The sequence below is a fragment of the Bos taurus genome, unplaced genomic scaffold, assembly GCF_002263795.3.
Source record: "Bos taurus isolate L1 Dominette 01449 registration number 42190680 breed Hereford unplaced genomic scaffold, ARS-UCD2.0 Leftover_ScbfJmS_713, whole genome shotgun sequence".
Classification (NCBI taxonomy): domain Eukaryota; kingdom Metazoa; phylum Chordata; class Mammalia; order Artiodactyla; family Bovidae; genus Bos; species Bos taurus.
Genome location: NW_020192012.1, coordinates 120,979 through 144,186, shown reverse-complemented (window position 1 = coordinate 144,186; position 23,208 = coordinate 120,979). Strand labels below are relative to the sequence as shown.

General features: G+C 43.2%; 1 protein-coding gene across 2 annotated transcripts in view; it reads right to left on the bottom strand.

The window, feature by feature from the left end:
- LOC509854 (ATP-binding cassette sub-family C member 4-like) overlaps positions 1-15,895 on the bottom strand; it is a 168,448-nt gene extending 152,553 nt beyond the window's left edge. The window contains exons 1-3 of one of the 2 annotated variants that reach the window (XM_010810928.4): positions 15,677-15,895; positions 7,216-7,326; positions 6,560-6,680 (exon numbers count right to left, since the gene is read on the bottom strand). In XM_010810928.4, coding sequence (XP_010809230.1) covers positions 6,560-6,680; positions 7,216-7,326; positions 15,677-15,750 — 306 coding nt within the window. In that variant the 5' untranslated portion in view covers positions 15,751-15,895. Of the gene's footprint in view, positions 1-6,559; positions 6,681-7,215; positions 7,327-7,739; positions 8,187-15,676 lie in introns of those variants that run through there. The other variant, XM_059884490.1, reaches the window with a different exon arrangement.
- Between the last annotated feature and the right edge of the window lie 7,313 nt (positions 15,896-23,208).

The following is a 23,208-nucleotide window of genomic DNA, read 5'->3' as shown; positions in this document are numbered from 1 at the left end:
GTAAGACCAATAAGATGAAATAAAAATTTCTTACATCTGACTTGGACTGGAAACAACCATATAAACTTATTTCTTTACCTTAAAAAATGTATTCTAACTTTGTTTAATGAAAAAGTCAAGGAACAAAAACCAAGAGCAATAAGCAGTTCTAGCATTCAGACTTTAGTCTTTAAATATCATTTCACACTAAAATAAGCCAAGACTGCTTGGAGAAATGGATGATTCCAGGGCTGGAGCAAATGTTGTACAAAATGAGCCAGAAACATCCTCTCACATCAGGAATCAAAATACAAAACAAAAAATCTAGCAAAGACTTCTAGAGTATGTGCAAAAGACTTAGAACCCAAGCTGAATAGACTCCCACTGCCCAAAGATGGCCAAATGTTGGCACAAGCATAATGAATGAAATGGGCTGAAGCAGATCAGAAATGCTTAAATCCATGAGCTCAAACTGACATCCACAAAACCAAACAAACAACAATAAAAACCCACTAGCCCCAGAAGAGAACCAACTCATCGTTTTGAAAATGGGTGTTAAAAAGTGAAAAACATTATTTTCCCCTACTTTTTCTATAAATATTATAGTTCAGGGTTAACCAAAGAGCTTAGAGCATATCCATTTTGTAACCCTTAATGAATTAATGGACCTTGAGCAAGGATCACGAATAGCTCCTAACATCACACACACACACACACACACACACACACACACACACACACACACACAAGATGTTATGTACCTCATAAAGGAGGTATACAACCCTACTCCCTGCATAGATGAAAGGGGTGAAGAAAATCCAAATGAGTTACATCAAAACTCTAGATCTAAACACCAACTAAGGTACCAGAGGAACATGTCAACTGACACAGAGGGAGAAGTGATCAGCCAAATCCAGGCTGTGGGAATCTCTACAGGAGAAACAACCTAGAGGTGCAGGGTGGGGGGGTAACAGAAAAGCAATTGTATAACTTGTTTCAGCCAAGTGTACCCTATTTAATACTGCTTCCAACAGCAAGAGGAGAAAAAGACAACTGTGAGCACTGGCTAGATATTGATGACATTAATGTTAATATTTATGCATAATAACAATAATGTTTATGCTAAAAATGTTTAGTGGGGGGAAGATTCCACATCTTTCAAAGATATATAACAAAATATTGATGGATAAAAATGATATGATGTCTTGGAACTGCTTTAAAATAATCTTGGGAAGTGAGAGTGCATTTCAGATGAATCAAGACTGCTCATTATGGCAATTATTGAAGCTGGCTTAAAGTGACATGGGGTTCCCTGGCAGCTCAGCAAGTAAAGAATCTGCCTGCAGTGTGGAAGACCTGGGTTCGATCCCTGGATTGGGAAGATCCCCTGGAGAAGAGAAAGGCTACCCACTCCAATATTCTGACCTGGAGAATTCCACGGACTGTATAGTCAATGTGATTGCAAAGAGTCAGACATGACTGAGCGACATTCACTATGGTGACATAGAGGCTTATTTCCCTTTACCCTTCTGAATTCCTAGCTGAGGATCCCTGTAATAAATGATAGAACAAGAGAAAATCAAACAGAAGTTTATTAACATGTATATTTCTGACACGCATGCGAAATATCAAGAAGAGCTGAGTGACTCCCTGAGATGGCCCAAGCCACCACCTTAAATGCCATCTCCAGCTAAAGACAAAGGAAAAGATGAGAGATTAACAGGAAAAGCAGCTTAAACTACATTAGGGTTGGGTGTGTTATGCAGATTTCGTGCTTCTTGAAGACGGTCCTTCAACAGGATCCGGCTGTGATTTAGAGCCATCCTTCTTTTTCTGGTACAGAGAGGCAGACACCTTTACAAAGGGAGGTTTCCTTTATCAGTGTAAATGTCCCTCACAAAAGAGTAACTTCTATTCTGTCTTCAGGGTTTCTCCTGTGTCTATTTCTCAAAAACTGAATCAACTCACAACAATCTTCCTGCCAGAGAGCCCTATTCTGGAGTGACACATTGTGTTACCCTTTCATTCTATTCTATTTTTGAAAATTTCTTAAAAAACTATGGGGGGTGGGGGTGGGAAGCACTATAGAAAGCAGTTGACAGAGGGGCACAGAGCGGTTGTTAGAAAAGCAGCTCCTCTTGGCTCTGAGCCTCAGTAGAGGCTGTGGGAGGAGAGGACAGAACACAGAGAACACACGGGTCTAGCAGTCAGAACACCACGCCTCAGAGACCAGGTTAGCCACCCACAAGTCACATGACCCCAAGCCCATTGTGTGGTCTCCTGAACCTCGGGGTCTTTATCTGTGAAAATACCTACCTTGCCTCCCTCGGAGGAATCCTGGGACACCTAAATAGGCTACAACAGCTCAGAGTGCTCTGAAACCACTATAAAAACGAGGATTTTTCATCACTTTTATTATTAGAAGTCCTGGTAAGAGAATTACTCTATTCTTAAAGGCAGAGGCTGGTTTTACAAAGGGCTTGGAAAACTCATTATTGCTCACAGGCGATCACAATGGAACAAGAACTCTTGAGAAAAGTCATGTGTAAAGCCGAATTTTCTAGACTGTAATTAAACTTTTACTTCTAAGCAGATTGCTAAAATTTTTAACCATCATGAATGCAATCTTTTAAAAGGAGTCTTCTATTTACCTGATTACATAAAGAAAATGAATTGAGGGGGGTGGAGGAAACAAGTAAAATAGGTGAGGAAACTTAAGAGGTACAACTCCAAATTATAAAATAAGTAAAAGGGGATTGGGGACAAAAAATAAATATATAAAATTTTTAAAAATAAAAAAATCACAGGAGTATAATAATCAACATAGGAAATATATTCAATAATACTAGAATAACTATGCATGGTCACAGTTGGTAACTAAACTTATCATGTACTGTATAAAATATTACATCACTAATGATATATATCAGAAACTAATATAACATTGTAAGCTGATCATACTTCAATTTTAAAAATTCTTTTAATTTTACATTAAAAATGTACATATGCTTAGAAAAAGAATATAAGATCGGATATAAAACCCTAATTTCTAACTCAAGGCCATCACTGTGGCCATTACCAACACCTAATGGCTAATACTATTCTCTCAAGAACCAGCAGGGTGCACACAGCAGGTCTACTCAGCAGGTCCCCTTCTGCTTGGCTCAAGGCCCTCTCCTCCTCTCCCTTGACGTGTGGTCCTCAGTGATTGCTCTCAGCCCACAGTATCTTTGCCACCAGAAGCCACTCCTCAGCCTCCTGGGTTGAGCAAAGTGAGGGACACATGGAAGAAAAGGCTGGGGAAATAAATGCAAAGACCACTCAGCTCTTGGGGAACCAGCCATGAGTTGAGGCACAAAGCCCACTGTGGGATGCAGAGGATTCTGTTTACTTCCTGTCCATCAGCTGAGCTCCAAAGTGAGGATTCACACACACATGGGCTTCCCACAGCCTCCACCTGGACCAGAGACCATCAGCAAAAGTGGCTTCAGATAAAGGCCAAGTGATCAGACAAGGCTGGGCCACTTCTAAGGGTCCTGGGAAGAGGACATAACTCCTGGCCACACCTCCCCTCTCAGGGGAAAGGACTGGGTGAACCCACTCTGTCTTTCTGAGGTCACCCCACTTACACACCAGCAGTGGAGACCTCACCTCTCAGAGAGAAGCGCTGATGACCTGGGGAGGTGGTCTCTGTGTCTCAGGCCCAGGCAGAGGCTTCAGGCTCCTCCTCTCCACCCTGAGCACCCTGGGCAGGTGGGAACCTATCCTCCCCACCCACAGTACCCGGGGAGGTGCACACAGGGGCCAGGGGTGCTGGGAGCTCTCTGGCTGTTCTGTTCTAATTAGGGGTGACCGGCAAGTGCTCCACAGCCTGGTACTTGTTTCTCTGAGAGGAAGAGATACTCCTCAGTTCTCACAGGACAGTCCATGGAATTCTCCAGGCCAGAATACTGAAGTGGGTAGCCTTTCCCTTGTCCAGGGGATCTTCCCAACCCCAGGATCAAACCCAGGTCTCCCTCATTGCAGGCAGATTCCTTATCAGCTGAGCTATCAGGGAAGCCCTTCTCATAGGACAGAGGTTTTCATATCTCAAAATCCTAAAACCCTAAAAGCCTCACCCTGGACTGGCATCACCCTGCTTTATCCCACTGGTGCTGCCGGGAGTGCCTGGGAGGCCCTACTCATGCTGTGGGTGGAAAGACCACACTGCTTGGGATCATGGATGATCCACAGGGCATTCTGTGCACCCAAGGGATTAAAAGAAGACTGGAGATCAAAAAGGAAACATGTTTGTGTTTTAGAAAATCCTGGGCTGAGTTTAGATCTTCCACCATCTAAAATATAAAGAACAACAAGCAGTATAGATTGATCACAACATGGGAAGCTGTTTCATAAAATCAATTATTAACTAACTAGCACTGCTACTAGTACTAGCAGTACTGCCACACAGATGAGCCCCTAAATTTACGTCCTATACTCCCCACTTCTCCGCCATGACCACCCAGAGACCAACCTCCTAAAAGGGCTCAGGGCTCTACCAGTTGCACCTTATGCAGCCCCAGGCCTGGCCTTCCTGGATCCCCAGCAGGAAGTATTACTGGGGCTGGACAACTTTGAAATCAACACTCCCAGCACCACAGTGGGGAGGATTCCATCTCAGGAAGAACCCCAGATCCTGCGGCCTCTCCCTCTATGTCTGATTCTCCCATGAGCTGCCACAGCCAAGACCCAGGACTCATATTAGAATGGAATCCATCCAAGGCTTAGCGACCCCATTCAAGGGGCTAACAGCCCAGGACAGCAAGACAACCAGCAGCTCAGTTCAAACTCAGCCACATGGGCTATCCTTTGAGACTCACTTGTCTCTAAGACTCTATAGCATCTGGTACCAAAGAGAAACTAGAGAACCAGGGACAGCAGAGAAAGACCTGCTCCTGATATGATCCAACACTGAACCCTGAGGCCACTCATCCGACCAGGCACCTGGCATGAGCCAGAGACAGACACCGAGGCCCCAGGGTTTCCTGATAAACAGAATTCATGAGAGCGCTACTGTCTGAGGTCAGGAAATCCTGCACAAATAGGCCACACCAGCTTGCCACCTGTGTATTTCAAACAAAGACTTATTGTAACTATGTGTAAATACCATCACTGGGACAGCTGCACATGGGACAAAGAAGGGCTGGGACAACCTGATGGGCCTCTTCTTCCTCTCCCACCCCGCGTCCTTCACAAGGCACTGCAGTACCTAGGTGGTCAGTGTCCTCTCAAAGGCGGCACCCTGCCCCACATACCTGTCCCACCCTCTGGCACAATGGCCAATTCTCTTCTGACATCAGTGACAACTCTATCCCCCAGACCATCCAGTCACCTGGGAGCTGACAGATTCTCTGTCTCTCCAGTTGTGTAGGGTGGACTTCACCTGCACAGCTGCCCACTGCCCACAGTGCCCTTCAGTTCAGCACAGCCTTTAAACAAGAGCCACGCCGCCCACCTGTAAACCACCTGACCCATTACCTCACCCCCAACACAATGGACTGAGGACAGCTCACACCTTCTCCACCTAAAACACCCCTTTCACAGCAACTGCATCTTCCACCCCACCTGCCCTCACACACTCACAGGCCACCCATGTCCCTAAGGCAGCACTAAGGGACCATGGAGAGCACGAGCCACCCAGCGGGGTCTGAGGCAGACCCCCAGCAGGCTCAGCCAGAACAGGGGGCTGCCAGCACTGTGTCCCCAGGTAGACTGTCCTCTGGGGGATCTTGACCCAGGATCTTCAGGGTCACAGGGGTCACTGACCTCACAGCTTTCTGCCTCTGGTTTGCCCCAAACATTCCCTCCTACACCCTCTGCCAATGCCAGGTTATCAGGACTCCTCCTTCAACCAGGAATCTACTCCCACTACCAGGGAAAGAAAGCAGCGTGGAGGGTGCACAGAATTCACGGTGAAGCTGGAGATCCTCCCCACGGGGGCTTTGCTCACAGTGCCAGCCCACAGGGAAGGGGGCAGCCTGGGGCAAAGTGTGCTCTTAGGAGTTCTGGGTGGCTACAGGCCAGATGCAGGACCCTGGATTCTGTTCCCCTGGAAGAGGAGAGGCAATGGCATCTTCTTAGAAAAGCATTTATCAGATGTGACCTGATCAAGGTAACAATTTTTACCTTGTTAAACTATAAATGAGTGCCATAAAATGTATGTTATTCTGGGCTCGTGTCCAAATTACCTTCCTCTAAATCACAGGGCATATATTGCCTGAGGCTGTTGGAATCTTCTTTTGGTCAAAGATCATTCAGCGTTTATAATGAACACCAGGAACTTTCTACCATACTATAAAATGTCTTTTATTTCAAGGCCATCCTTCCACAACACTCTTTAACCAGTTAAAAGAAGAATAGTAGCCCCTGGAGTCCAGTTCTCACCATTCTAAAGATAAATACAACCTCTGAACTCTATCATGTTTCCATGAGGGTTTATCTTCAGACCTTAGACCACTGGCCTCTCTCCCCACCAGCCCCATCCACCTCAGTACAGAGACACATACACCAAAAAGCAGTGCACAGTATGAAAATCTTTTACCTCCAGAAATGTAAACATTCCCCAAATGAAATAGGATTTCCAGTAACACTTTATGATTGCTTTCACTAAAGAGGGTTCCTGTGCATCCTTCTGGGCTCTCTTAACTTCTTGATCCCAGTACCTGTGATACAAAACAAAGCACAGTAAAGAACAGCACGTCCACCATAGGGAAAATGGGAGAGGGACAGAGTAGAAGATAAGCCTTCACTACAGGGCACTCTGTGGCTGCCCCATAGATGCTGGCTACCTGCTCACAGGGCTCCTGAAAGATGAGTGGTTCAGACTCTGAAGCACCAGAGAAACAGGCCTTGAGGGAAAAGTTCCAGATTCTGGAAACAAGTTCCTGCCAATATTTGCTGGACTCACAGGTCATGAGCAGCTCAAGAGGGCAGACTCCCTCCTCCAGGGACCCCACCTCCGGGAACAGAGTTCGGCCTCCAGGGTTGTGACTGTGGGCTCCCTCCACACCCACAGATGCACAGGGAACACGGGCCTCCAAAGTGGGCTAAGCCCGGGGTCAACCTGAGGGGTTGAGCATGCAGTGTCAGGAGAGGAGTCTCAGAAGAACCCAGAGGAAGGCAAAGCCTCCCTCAAACCTTAAGCCCCACGTGGAAATTCTCACTCTTTCTCCCCTTCTCCCTGATGTCTGTGCTCACCCTTGCAGCTCTTCTCCAAGGTGCTGGGAGCGATCTTCTGGAAGCACCGAGTACATGTCATCTGGTTCTAATTTCCGTTTGTGACCAATTTTAAACAAGGGGTTTAGCCACCTGTTAAACATTAAAAGGAGAGTGACATATATCCAAATTATACATCTCTAGTTAGAAACCTACATTCATGGACATTGCTAAAAAAAAAAAAAAAAAGTCTACATTTTAATTATATAAAGATATGGGGAAAATTAGATATATGCTTACAAACACACATACATTCTAGGTATAGGAAAGTCATGCTGGCTTATATATTACATAATTAAAGCAGCCTCTTTGTGGCCTACTGAACATACATTGTACATCTGCTTTAATTATTAAGAAAAAAATATGTTTAGAAATCAAAATAAAGTAACAGTGGTTCAGGCATGCAGAATAGAGCTGAATGGCCATTGTGGGTAAGGCTGCAGATATCTTCCTGTATAACTGAGGACTTAAATCTTCTGAAATGTATCAGATTGAAGGATACCTACATGCACTAGTGGTAAAGAATCCGTCTGCTAAAGCAGGAGATGTAAGAGATGCTGGTTCGATCCCCAGGTTGGGAAGATTCCCTGGAGAAGGAAATGGCAACCCACTTCAGTGTTCAAACCTGGAAAATCCCATGTACAGGGGAGCCTGGTGGGCTACAGTCCATAGGGTTGCAGTCGGACATGACTGAAGTGTCTTAGCACCAGTCATATTCAAAGCAGTTGCAAACTTGAGGTCTCAAGATCTCCTCAGATCAGTTGTCAACACAGAGGAGTTTTTACAGGCAGTTATCTTATGGACACAACACCCTGAGTCTAACAGGCTCTGGACCCTGAACTACTTACAGTCCTGTCAGACTCCCCTCAGCCAGAACACTCATGTGAGCCTCTTTCTGAACCCAACCTTCTGAAGACAACCTCAAGATAAGTAATAGCTTCCCAACTAAAATGCAGTTGATTCTTCTTATGGTCCTCCTCGGTAACACTCTCTGGAAAATTCATTTATTTATTTATCTATTTTTTAAATTTTATTTTGTTTTTAAACTTTATATAATTGTATTAGTTTTGCCAAATATCAAAATGAATCCATCACAGGTATACATGTGCTCCCCATCCTGAACCCTCCTCCCTCCTGCCTCCCCATACCATCCCTCTGGGTCGTCCCAGTGCACTAGCCCCAAGCATCCAGTATCGTGCATTGAACCTAATTCATTTATTTTTAAAAGTAACTTTCAAACATCTAAAAGGGCTGGAATTTTACTGATTGTTGGATCTGTCACCATCAGCCTCAGTCAGGGAACAAATACAGCCCACCAAACTTTCAGGGAACTTCAGCTGACAATATCACCAAACTACAGTTTAATTCCACCATGCCCAGGCTTCTGCCCAGGGACATCAGGGTTGCCCCATTGCCACCACACCCCTGCAAAGACGTATGTGTTAGTCAAATTCCTGTTTTCTGGGGGTCCAACCAACCGTTCACTATGAGCCTTCCACCAACAGGCATGGCCAACTCTAGATAGTTACCATGCTTAAGGGCTCTGGGGATAGGATCATAACAAACATGGAGGGGCCTGGCCATGTGCAAGTACCCTGGATGGATACTTGCGCCACCATGAGCCTAAACAAGACTCAATAAAATTCAAAGACCGTGTGTGTGCCCCTGAGGGATGTTTGTTCCTTGAGGACCCTGTAGCAAGGGCCACCCATGTTGGGCCATCAACTGTCTCCAAGAAAACTACCAGGGGACAGTGGGCTATATGTGGTTCACACCCAGATCAAGGTTACATTCAGATTTTAATTACACTCGCACAACCTGTGAATCAAAGGGGGCCATTCATCGAGTCAGGAGGGGAGCTGGACTGGTAATAGCAGATGTCACTCTTGTAGGCTCCCTGGTGAGCCTAGCATGAGAAAGAATTTATAATAACCTAAGTATAAAAAAAAAAGAAATTAAAAAAAAGTCAGAGACTGGCCTAGGTAAATAGAGAACCCAGTTCTAACCTTAGAATGACAAAATCTTCACTAGACCCTCTGGCCCACATGACATTTGACCACTGCAAAGTTCTTGACTACCTGCTGGCTGATCAAGGGGGAATTTGTGCCCCAGCAACCATTTCCTGTTGTTTTTATGTTAACACTAGTGGTCAGATAGAAGAGAGAACATTCCAATTGCCAGAAAAAACCACTGGCAGACAAAGACAAATATCATATGATATCAGTTATATCTGGAATCTTAAAAAGCAGTACAAATTAACTTATCTACCAAAGAGAAATAGAGTTACAGATGTAGCAAATGAACTTATGGTTACCAGGGTGGCAGGGAGGAAGGGACAAATTGGGAGACTGGGATTGATATACATAAACTACTATATACGTATCCAACCTCTTTGTAACCCCGTGAACTGCAGCCCACCAGGCTCCTCTGCCTATGGGGATTCTCCAGGCAAACCAATACAACATTGTAAAGTAAAAATAATAATAATAATAAAAGAAGACAACACAATTAAAAAAAAAAAAAGAATACCTGAGTGGGTTGCCATGCCCTCCTCCAGTGGATCTTCCCAACCCAGGGATCTAACCCAGGTCTCCTGCACTGCAGGCAGATTCTTTATGGTCTGAGCCACCAGGGAAGTATATATGAAATAGATAACTAATAAGAACTTACTGTATAACAGAGGGAACTCTACTCAATACTCTGCAATAGCCTTTATCTTTTGTAAAGAAAAGAACCTTTTAAACATAGTGGATATATGTCTATTGATTTACTTTGCTGTACTCCTGAAACTAACACAACACTGTAAATCAACTACACTCCAACAAAATCTTTTCTTTAATAGAGAGAAGATCACTTGGCCAAATACTCAAAACAAGAAGGGCCTGGCTGAACAAATTTGTGACAGGAAGAAAAGAAGGTTCCCCAGCTTCCTTGGGCTTGTAAGGTCATTCTTAGAACACCTTACAGTTACTTTCCTTCTCTTGCCCTTTGGTTCATGATTCCTCAATTGTCTCATTAGTTTTATCTCTTAGAGAACTGAGACAATCAAGTGGCAGATGGTCTTTATCCAAGGCTATGAGCAATTGGGACTCTGGCCTGGTGACAATCAGATTCATTTTGGTGGAATCAGGAGAAATCTCCTCTAACCCAAAGGGAAAACAACACCCAGTTGTGGATGTGACTGGTGTTGGAAATAAAGTTCAATGCTGTAAGAACAATATTGCATAGGAACATGGAATGTTAGGTCCATGAATCAAGGTAAATTGAAAGTGGTCAAACAGGCGATGCCAAGAGTAAACATTGATATTTTAGGAATCAATGAACTAAAATGGGGTAAAGTGGGCGAATTTAACTCAGATGATCATTATATCTACCACTGTGGGCAAGAATCCCTTAGAAGAAATGGAGTAGCCATCATAGTCAACAAAAGAGTCCAAAATGCAGTACTTGGGTGCAATCTCAAAAATGACAAAATGCTCTCTGTTCATTTCCAAGGCAAACTATTCAATGTCATGGTAATCCAAGTCTATGTCCCAACCAGTAATGCCAAAGAAGCTGAAGTTGAATGGTTCTGTGAAGACCTAAAAGACCTTCTAGAACCTTAGTTCTAGATAGGATATCACCCCAAAAAAGATATCCTTTTCATCACGGGGACTGACATGCAAAACCAGGAAGTCAAGAGATACCTGGAATAACAGGTAAATTTGACCTTGGTGTACAAAATGAAACAGGGCAAAGGCAAACAGAGTTTTGCCAAGAGAACGTACTGGTCATAGCAAACACCCTCTTCCAACAAAACAAGAAAAGACTACACATGAACATCATCAGATAGTCAATACCAAAATCAGATTGATTATATTCTTTGCAGCTGAAGATGGAGACAGTCTATACAGTCAGCAAAAACAAGACCAGGAGCTGACTGTGGCTCAGATCACGAACTCCTTAGTGAAAAATTCAGTCTTAAATTGCAGAAAGTAGGGAAAGCCACTAGACCATTCAGATATGACCTAAATCAAATCCCTTATGATTATGGAGTGGAAGTGACAATAGATTCAAGGGATTATATCTGATAGACAGAGTGCCTAAAGGACTATGGACAGAGATTAGTGACATTGTACAGGAGGCAGTGATCAAGACCATCCCCAAGAAAAAGAAATGCAAAAAGGCAAAATGGTTGTCTGAGGAGGCCTTGCAAATAGCTGAGAAAAGAAGACAAGAGAAAGGCAAAGGAGAAAAACAAAGATATACCCATCTGAATGCAGACTTCCAAAGAATAGCAAGGAGAGATACAAAAGCCTTCCTAGTGATCAAGGCAAAGAAATAGGAGAATATTAGAATGGGAAATACTAGAGGTATCTTCAATAAAATTAGTGAAACTAAGAGAAATTTTCATGCAAAGATGGACACATTAAAGGACAGAAATTAAAGGACACAACGGTGGTGTGATCACTTGACAATAGCCAGACATCCTGGAATGCAAAGGCAAGTAAGCCCTTGGGAATCATCACTATGAACAAAGGTAGTGGAGTTAATGGAATTCTAGCTGAGGTATTTCAAATCCTAAAAAACGATGCTTTTAAATTGCTACATTCAATATGCCAGCAAATTTGGAAAACTCAGCAGTGGCCACAGGACTGGAAAAGTTCAGTTTTCATCAATCCCAAAGAAAGGCAATGCCAAAGAATGTTCAAAGTACTGCACAATTGCATTCATCTCACACGCTAGCAAAGTAATACTAAAAATTATCCAATAGTACGTGAACCATGAACTTCCAGATGTTAAAGCTGGATTTAGAAAAGGCAGAGGAACCAGAATCAAATTGCCAACATCTGTTGGATCACAGAAAAAGCTAGAGAATTACAGAAAAGTGTCTACTTCTGATTTATTGACTATTGCTAAGCCTTTGACTGTGTGGATCACAACAAACTGTGGAAAATTCCTCAAGAGACAGGAATACTAAACAACTTTACCTGCCTCCTGAGAAGTCTATATGCAGGTCAAGAAGCAACAGTTAAAACTGGACATGGAAAAAGAGACTGGTTCCAAATTGGGAGAATACGGCAAGGTTGTAGAGTTCCAGAAAAACATCTATTTCTGCTTTATTGACTATACCAAAGCCTTTGACTGTGTGGATCACAATAAATTGTGGAAAATTCTTCAAGAGATGGGAATACCAGACCACCTGACCTGCCTCTTGAGAAACCTGTATGCAGTTCAGGAACCAACAGTTAGAACTGGACATGGAACAACAGACTGGTTCCAAATAGGAAAAGGAGTATGTCAAGGCTGTATGTTGTCATCCTGCTTATTTAACTTATATGCAGAGTACATCATGAGAAAGGCTGGGCTGGATGAAGCACAAGCTGGAATCAAGTTTGCCGGAAGAAATTTCAATAACCTCAGATATGCAGATGACATCACCCTTGTGGCAGAAAGTGAAGAAGAACTAAAGAGCCTCTTGATTAAAGTGAAGGAGGAGAGTGAAAAAGTTGGCTTAAAGTTCAACATTCAGAAAACTAAGATCACGGCATCCAGTCCCAACACTTCATGACAAGTAGATGAGGAAACAGTGGAAACAGTGGCTGACTATATATATATATTTTTGGCTCCAAAATCACTTCAGATGGTAATTGCTGCCATGAAGTTATGACCAACCTAGACAGCATATTAAAAAAGCAGAGACATTACTTTGCCAACAAAGGACCATCTAGTCAAGGCTATGGTTTTTTCCAATAGTTATGTATGGATGTGAGAGTTGGACTGTAAAGAAAGCTGAGTGCAGAAGAATTGATGATTTTGAACTCTGGTGTTAGAGAAGACTCTTGAGAGTCCCTTGGACTGCAAGGAGATCCTACCAGTCAATCCTAAAGAAAATCTTTCCTGAATATTCATTGGAAGGACTGATGCTGAGATTGAAACTCCAATTATTTGGCTATTTGATGCGAAGAACTGACACATTGGATAAGACCCTGATGCTGGGGACGATTGAAGGCAGGAGGAGAAGGAGACAACAGAGGATGAGATGGTTAGACAGCATCACCAACTCGATGGACATGAGTTTGAGCAAGTTCCAGGAGTTCACGATGCACTAGGAAACCTGGCGTGCTGCAGTCCATGGGATCACAAAGAGTCAGACAATTTGAGTGACTGAACTGAAGTGAACCCAACATATAACAATGCCTATGCTTAGCAGGTAGCAGGATCAGAAGATGAACCTTTGCCCCTTCAGAGTCCTTCAGTAATAAGGAACAGTAAAAAGGAAAGGCTGATGCCCCAGAAATATATCCCTGCCCCTCCCTTGAATGGAAACCAACTGCTCTTATCTGAGTTTCAGGCTCAATCATAAAAGGAAAGAAAAAAATAAGAACTGATTAGAACTAGGTAGGACCCAAATGGCAGAAGACTTAACATCTAGTAGACACAGAGCCTCATTATGCACCCACTGTATTATATAAGCATGATAAATGACACACCCACCAGGACCACTACAGTTGACAATGGCTATGACAACGAAGCAAAGAGCTCATACAAGGACTGAAAGGAGTGTTGCCTTAATTTCAGGTCCAAATCATACCGCATTATTCGGTAAGCCATGAATATTCCTCCCTCTCTTAAAATGATTCCCTTCCTTTTACTTCAACCCTCCTATATACCCAGTTGGGCTGAGAGATTGACTTGCAAACTAAGTCTGTGCTTTTCCATTCTTTCGACACTGAGCAAACCTTGTGCTCTACCAGTCTCACCATCAGTTTACTAATTGGTTGGGGGAATCTGAGTGGAAAAAGAACCTTCCCATCATCATAAGGGGTCTCAATCTGGGCCAGGACCCTGGAACAAGTCCAGGCAGCCAATTCCATGGCAAGCACAGCAGTTACATCCACAAGAAACACAGACCCCAGAACCAGACTTCCTGGTTTGAGATCCCACTCCACCACTTACTAGCTGTTTGATGGTAGGCAACTACTCAACCTCTATGCTTCAAAGTCTTCAAGCATGAAATAAGAGGTAATAGCTCCTTCCTCCCCAGCAGGAAAATTGGAAATGGGTGCCAATGAAAATCGAAGTCTTCACCTTCCATTTCTATACACATACATTTTCAAAGTCAACAAATAGAATGTGCTTTGAGAGTTTCTTGCCCTACTTGACGTTAAGGAGACATTTGTCTACTTTGCTATTATTTATGGTAACCACACACACATTCCTTCTTCTAGGCCCCTCTTTCCTAAAGGGCAACCAAATAGCCAAGGGATGTAGCTACATACACTGAATACATCACCATCAAAACAAGCATAGGAGCTGCCATCCCACTGGGGATCCCTTAGGCTGTCCAATAAAAGAAGTATCAGAATTTCTGGAAAAGATAAATGGGTTAGGGTCCAGAAACAAAAGACCTAATAATCACCCAACTGTGATTAAAATCCAAAGGTTCAGGCCTGCGTATCTGTAGTCCCAGCTATTAGATGAAGACTTCAATTAAGAGCTTCAGCTCTCTGCAGTGCTTTTCATCTCTGTGTTTCCTCCTAGCTCATGGACCTGTCAGTGGTTTCAGGACCAAAGGACTCCTGGGCAGGACTGCCTGCATCAAGACCATGCACTGCTTCTCTGAAGGATAGGGATCTGGATAAGACCCCACAGGTTTCAGGGACCCCATCCCCAGGGTTTGGTTCTCAAAGGTAGAAGTGGAGATATTCACAATAGGGCCAGGGGCTGTGGTCAAATACACACTCTACTTCTGGACATATGTCCCAGGCAAAAGCAACACATGTTCCAGAATAATGTCCCCATTCATTTCATAAAAAAACAATAGTGTTTTGTACACATATGAAATTGGCCAAAACTAGGTACCAGGACATACAGGACCACACAAGAAGTGAAGGAGGGACAGAAAGAAACACATGGTCATAGACAGGGGGAAAGAGGGAGCCCAGGGCAGTTGGAACTCAGATGTTCACCTAAGGAACATGGGAAAAGGTGGGCACATTATTGGAAGATGGCAAAGATGCAGGGCACTAAATAGATAAAGAAAATTGTTCACAAGCTACTTGCTTGGTGGGGGGTGGGGGCGGGGGGGGAGTTGCAGCTTATTTCAGAACTGACAGTGAATTCCTGAGTGGTTCTGAAGCCACTGGATAAGGTGGAGAGTGGGGAGCCCAGTGCCTTCTCCTGCTGGTCAGTGACTCTCCCTGAGCAACCTCCTTGCCTTCTGCTCCTGCTGCATCAGCTCTCAAGTGACGGGGCTGGCTGGGCAGAGAGCAGCAAGGCAGGGAAACTCAGTTTCCCTGACACCAGGTCCCCTGGTACCCTTCCAAACCCCACCCCTCCCAACCTCGCAACCCCACTGGCCCTAGGCTCCCAGGCACGCTCCCTCGCTTTGTCCCTTGGTCCCCAAAAGAAGCAGACAGTGTCGCACCCGCGGTGGAATGTCAAAGCTCAGGGCGCTCACCAGACAAACAGGCGCGAGCAGAAGTTTGCCTTCTGTAGCGGGCTGGTCTTCACCTCCGCGGACATGGGCAGCATCTTGTCGGCCAAAGCGGACACAGACCGGGGTCTCTGTGCTCAGGCGGCGGTGGGGCTCCTGCTGCTCCTGGAGGCGCCGGTGGGAATGCTGGAGACTGGCCGCCTCACAGGTCCACTGGGCCGGAGCCTGAGAACACCTGCTTCTGAGAGTGGAGCGCCCTTTGTGCACCAGGTCCGCCTCCCAAGACTGAGCAGCCTCTAGGGTCCACCTCTGTAGCACCCGCTCTGTGCAGGTGCTGCCACAGGCATAGGATGGATGCAGCGTGCCACGTATGGGGCTGCAAGACCAAGAGACACCCAGGTAGATGCTTCCAGAAGCCTCACGCAGGTGGGAGGCAAAGTTATCAGCTCTTTGATAAAGGCAGCAGGCTAACTGTGAGGCACAACCAGCCCAGCTCCCAAGAGCGCACCTGGCCGCAAACTCTTCGGAAGTTTCTGCTCTGAGCCCAGGCACTCACCCAGAAGGTGGAGACGGGAGGCTCAGGCCCCGCCCATCTCTGCTGCTCAGAGGCTCCCCATGGGCTGCAGAGGAAACCTGGAGAAAGCTAGCAGAAGGAGATAGCAGCCTCCTCTCTGGGCCCTCTGCCCTCATCAAGACCAAACAAGGGCGCTGTGGGAAGTTCTCCAAGTGTAATGAAGCAGAACCCAGTGGGGCCTTCCTGGGATAGATCCTACCCCTACCCAATGCCCTCTGCCTGTCTCCTGTTTGTAGAAAATCTTTAGTCTCCCAGGCCTCATCTGAATCACAAAAGGCTGGCTCAAGAATTAATGGCTGGAAAAATGTGAACACATAATAAAAAATTAAAAAAAAAACAAAAACAAAAAACAAAAACCTTTATCAATAGACCTGCCATACGGCACTCACACAATCTTTAGTTCTTCCCAGAAGGCTACAGATAATATGTTTGGTGCACATTCCCGAGTTGTTTTGCAGATGCTAAAAAGTCCACCAGGTGGAAGAAGTTAACTGCATGATGACCATGATAAACTGGAACCTAAGGATTTATGATGATAACCCCTGTTGCATTACTGTGCTCCTCAACATCAAGCAGAGAATAGCGCATGAGCTAAATCAAGTACTCTCCACTCTCTACCCTAGTCTGCCTTTAAAAAACCTCCCCTGAAATCCACTGGGGAGTTTCAGCCTTCTGAGCACGAGCATCCTTACTCCTTGCTTGGCCCTTGCAATAAACCTTTCTCTGCTCAGAACGCCAACATTTCAGTTCATATCACCTCAGTGTACATTGGGCACAAGACCTTGATTTGGCCAATACAAACCAGGCACCAAACATTTGGTGATGGCCAACAACAGGGTTTAGCACAGATTATGTTTGTAGAGCTATAAGACTTAAACTAATGTAACAGAAGATTAGAAAACTTCAAATGATTTTGAAACATGAATTCATGCTGTCATTGGAGATCACCACAACATGTGAGGTGTCTTGCATCTCACAGGTTACATTGTGGTGGGACCTCTGTGAGCTTTTTGCTGCCTTCTTTGAAGAGGAATTTGGGACAGAGAGATTGCCTTATGATTTCTTTCATCATGAGCTCATGGCCTGCCTAGTGGAGTAATAGTGGCAATATGTTACAGAATACAGGTTATGTTCATTTGTGGGAAACTTAATTCACTTTTAACTCCCACAATGCCCTATTCAAGAAGGTATTATCTCTATTTTACAGATGAGAAAGATGAGGTTTAAGGACAGCATTCTCCAAGATCTTTGAATCAGTCAGATCAGATCAGATCAGATCAGTCGCTCAGTCGTGTCCGACTCTTTGTGACCCCATGAATCGCAGCACGCCAGGCCTCCCTGTCCATCACCAACTCCCGGAGTTCACTGAGACTCACGTCCATTGAGTCAGTGATGCCATCCAGCCATCTCATCCTCTGTCATGCCCTTCTCCTCCTGCCCCCAATCCCTCCCAGCATCAGAGTCTTTTCCAATGAGTCAGTAAATGATGAATTTTGATTTGGATTCAAGTCCAAGTCCAGCATGACTGTCTCACTGTTGGATGGTCAGTGTGTGAAAAGTGTCTGGAATATGCTATCTGAATGAATCAATGCTGTAGGACTGAGAATAAAATCTTGGGCTCCCACTCATAAGTGATAAATTATTTGTGTGGCCATCTTACCAGCTCAGAAGCTTCTCTTCCCTTTCATTCTAAATGAAGAAAGATCAAAATTTGTGGTGCTTAATAAGATTATCTCATTATTCTTTGATAATTTCCCATGTACCTTGGCTAAAATGGGGTTATTAATAATGACTTTTAGCTCCAGTTATGCAAGATGAATATGTCCTACAGAACTAGTGTACAGTAATTTGGTTAAAGTTGACAGTAAAGTACTATGTCCTTTTAATTTGCTGAGAGAGTAGAGTTTGGGAGTTCTCAACATACAAGAAAGAAAAAAATTAAATGATTAAGATGTGAAGTGATAGATATATTGATTGGCTTGGTATGATGAGCATTTCACAATGTATATGTATGTCAAGTCATCAAGTTGTACATCTAAATATATACAATTTTTGATCATCAATTAGACCTCAATAAAGCTGAATGAGAAATGAGAAATTAATTTTAAAGAAACCCTTAATGTATTCAAATATTTTTTATAACTCAAACATGTAAGAATGGCAAACTGTTGATAATTTTCTATTGATGGGCATGCTTGTGGTTTATTATACTATTTTCTTGATATCTCATGCATGTTTGATGTTTTCTATTGAAAAAAGGAAGACAAAGCTGAAAATTGTCAACTCCCCATTACCCATCTTTCTGGTGTTAACTCTTTCTCAGATAATGCAATCAAACAACCCAAATAATCACTCCTCACTTGATTTCTAGTTCTCTTTGAAATTCTCTACATTTCTCCATCACTATAAATGTTCAGCTACTAGTTCTACTTCAAAGTTGTATAAATTGCTTGCTGAAGTTGGAAGTCTAGTGACTACTCTTGTCACACTTCCCCAGACTGTTCTCTCTGGTCCCCACAACTGTCTCAAGACCATAATTAGTGTCTCCAAACTGTCAAATACACTCAGTCCCTATAGCTTCTGCTGTATTTTTTTTTTAATTAAGATTTTTTGAAACTTCTTAGCATTCTTTTCTGCACATACACTACTATGATATTTAGAAGAAATGTTCAAATCCAATGTTACACTGTTCAGAGGACTGCCTCTGGAGCCAAGAGACCAGAGCTCTAGATGCTTCACTCATCCTGCTTCCAACAGGGTTACTGTCAGCCTCAGAATTTGTGAGAGTATTTTGTAAAAACTAAAACAAATACAAATAAAACACTGTTTGTTTTGAAATGACTATACTACTAAGTGCCATCAACAGATTCAATGCAATCCCTATCAAATTACCAATGGCACTTTTCACAGAACTAGAACAAAAAAATTCACAATTCATATGGAGACATAAAAGACCCTGAATATCCAAAACAGTCTTCAGAAAGAAGAATGAAGCTGGAAGAATTAACCTTCCTGACTTCAGACTAAACTACAAAGCTACAGTAATCAAGACAGTATGGCACTGGCACAAAAACAGAAATATAGAACAATGGAACAAGATAGAGAACCCAGAGATGAACCCATCCACCTATGGGTACCTAATTTTTGACAAAGGAAGCAAGAATATATAACGGGGCAAAGACAGCCACTTCAATAAGTGGTGCTGGAAAAACTGGACAGCTACATGCAAAAGAATGAAATTAGAACATGACCTAAAACCATACACAAAGATAAACTCAAAGTGGATTAAAGACCTAAATGTAAGACCAGGAACTATTAAACTCTTAGAGGAGAACATAGGCAGAGCATTCGATGACATAAATCAAAGCAAAATCTCCTACCCACCTCCTAGAATAATGGAAATAAAAACAAAAGTAAACAAGTGCAGCCTAATTAAACTTAAAAGCGTTTGCACAGCAAAGGAAACTACAAAGTGAAAAGACAACCCTCAGAATGGGAGAAAATAATAGCAAAGGAAACAACTGATAAAGAATTCATTTCTAAAATATACAAGCAGCTCATATAACTCAATACCAGAAAAGCAAACAACCTAATCAAAAAGTGGGAAAGGGACCTGAAGAGACATTTCTCCAAAGAAGACATACAGATGGGTAACAGGCACACGAAAAGATGCTCAACAATCACTCATTATTGGACAAATGCAAATCAAAACTACAAGAAGTTACCACCTCACAGCAGTCAGAGTGCCCATCATCAAAAAGCCTAAAAACAATGGATGCTGGAGAGGGTATGGAGAGAGGGGAACATTCTTGTAATGTAAACTGATACAGTCACTATGGAAGACAGTATGGAGACTCCTTAAAAAGCTAGGCATAAAACCACCATATGACCCAGCCATCCCACTCCTAGGCATATACCCAGAGGAAATAAAAACTGAAAAAGACACACGTACCCAAATGTTCATTGCAGCACTGTTTACAATAGCGAGAACATGTAGGCAACCTGGATGTCCATCGACACATAAATGGATAGAGAAGCTGTGGTACATACATACACAATGGACTACTGCTGCTGTTGCTGCTGCTGCTGCTAAGTTGCTTCAGTCGTGTCTGACTCTGTGTGACCCCAGAGATGACAGCCCACCAGGCTCCCCCATCCCTGGGATTCTTCAGGCAAGAACACTAGAGTGGGTTGCCATTTCCTTCTTCAATACTCAGCCGTGAAAACGAATAGATTTGAATCTGTTCTAATGAGGTGGATGAAACTAGAGCCTATTATGCAGAGTGAAGTAAGTCAGAAAGAGGAATATAAATATTGTATACTGACACATATATATGGAATCTGAAGAGATGGCACTGATGAATTTATTTTCAGTGCAGCAATGGAGAAACACATTTAGAGAACAGACCTATGGATAGAATGGGAAGAGAGGAGGGAGAAGGGGAGAGATATGGAGAAAGTAACATAGAAATTCACAATACCATATGTAAAATAGATAGCCAATGAGAATTTGCTGTATGACTCAGGGACCTCAAACAAGGACTCTGTGAAAGGCTGAAGGGTGAGGTGAGGAGGAAGTTTACATTACAAGAATGTTCCCTCCTCCTACGCCTTCCGCATCCATTGTTTGTAACTTTGATGATCCACTTGAGGGAGGTGGTACTTGGTAGTTTTGATTGCATTTGTCCTAGTGATGATGATCTTTTGTTGCCTGTTCCATCTGTAGTCTTCTTTGGAGAAAACTCTTCAAAATTCCCATTTGGAGGAGACCGGAGAGGCACATGGTATACTATGGCTTTCTGTGATGTATACAAAAACTACAAATTCTATGTTTTAAAAAAACTTTTTGTTTTGAACAGGTGTTCAGTGAATGCCTTTCAGGCTCAGGACCACTAGGCCAGACACAGAGCTTACAAACATGGGGGAGATGTCATAAGACCTCTATCTGCACTTGTTTACTGATCTGAAATTGTTGCTGGGAGTCGGACACGACTGAGTGACTTCACTTTCACTTTTCACTTTCATGCATTGGAGAAGGAAATGGCAACCCACTCCAGTGTTCTTGCCTGGAGAATCCCAGAGACGAGGGAGCCTGGTGGGCTGCCTTCTATGGGGTTGCACAGAGTCGGACACGACTGAAGTGACTTAACAGCAGCAGCAGCAGCACAACTAAAGAAGAATAACAAGTGATGGAAAGGATGTACAGAAACTGGAATTCTCATATATTGCTGGTGGAAATGTAAAATGGTACAACCACAAAGTTACCACATAACCCAGAAATTCTGCTCATAGTTATCTATCCAGGATAAAGGAAAACATATGTCCACATGAAAACTTAGCTACTAATGATATAACACCATTATTCATGAAAAGGTAATAATTAGGGGTGTTACGGGTGGGAGGAAGCAAGTGTATATCACCTAATGAATGGATAAATAGAATCTGATATTACATGCAATAGGATATTTTTGTAAAGATAGATACATATATGTATGTCACAACATGGATGAACATTCGATATATTATGCTGAGTTAGTGAAGCCAGCCATTGACAAAACAACATCTAAGGAGAAATTCAATCTTGTGGACTTGATGATTCATTTCCAAATAAACCTCATGGATCATGGGGGAAATCTGTATCTGTGCAAACTATAAATTATTATATGGTCTACAGCAGGAGTCCCCAACCCCTGATCTATGGCCTGTTAGGAACCAGGCCACAGAGCAAGAGTTGAGCAATGGGTGAGGAAGAGAAGTTTGATGGGTATTTATAGCCACTTCTCATCACTCAAATTGCCATCTGATCTCCACCTCCTGTCAGATTAGCAGCAGCATTAGATTCTCTTAGAAGCATGAACCCTACTGTGAACTGCTCATGTGAGGGATCTAGGTTGAACACTCCTTATGAGAATCTAATACCTTATGATCTGAGGTGGAGCTGAAGTGATGATGCTAGCACTGGGGAGCACCTGCAAGTACAATGATCATTAGCAGAGAGGTTGATGGCAGAGGGTCCGTAATAAGCCAATTGCTTGCAGACTCATATCAAGACCCTTTCAATGAGTCGCAAGTGACAAGCTGCATCTGTTGGCAGGCCATACAGTAGCACATGAATTGGTACTTCAGTTGCTCAGCTGCATCTCATGATAGGCTTTAAGGCAGAATCCAACACTAATTTTAGTGTGCACAAGGCCTGCCCATTACTTCCATCAGTGCCTCTTTCCTGCACTGCATACTTGTCTCTGTCACAGTTTTGGTAAGCCCACAAGCTAACTTCAGCCAAAATGAGTGAAAAACAGAGTCGGAACTTCTTTGATAAGGGGGAGAGACCCAATGATGAGACAGCAAAACAGTCTGAGACTGCCAACAAAAGAAAACTTCAATTAAGATAAAATATCAAGAGTTCTACTTCAATTACAGGTTAATTTCAACACATATATTTGCAACCAGTTATGCAATGAAGCCAAGAAACCGTCACAACTGTTTTCACATGGAAAACAAGTACCCTGCATTGAAAGACAAGCCTTTGGAGCTTTTCAAAAGGAAATATGTGAACACGAAGAACAGAAGCAATTAGTGATGGCCACAACTTCATCAAATGTGTCTGCACTGACAGCATCATTCTTAGTGGTGAACATCATTGCTAAAGTTAAAAAGTCCTTCACTCTTACTAAACAGTCAATCCTGCCTGGTGCTGAGAACAACTTTCATGAACTTTTAGGAGAGGCTGCAGTTCAAAAGGTGGCACCTTTCCCTCTTTTGGCTGGTACCATAGCTAAATGAATTGATGAAACAGCAGGATATTGAGACACAATTGTAGGAAAGATTAATGAGTCACTGTGGTATGCAATCCAGCTTAACAAGTCTACTGATGTTGATAAAAAGGCAACAATGCTTGTTTCTATGAGCTATATTTTCAGGAATATGTGCACGAGGATATGTTCTGTGCACTTTTGTTGCCAACAACTACCACAGCTACAGA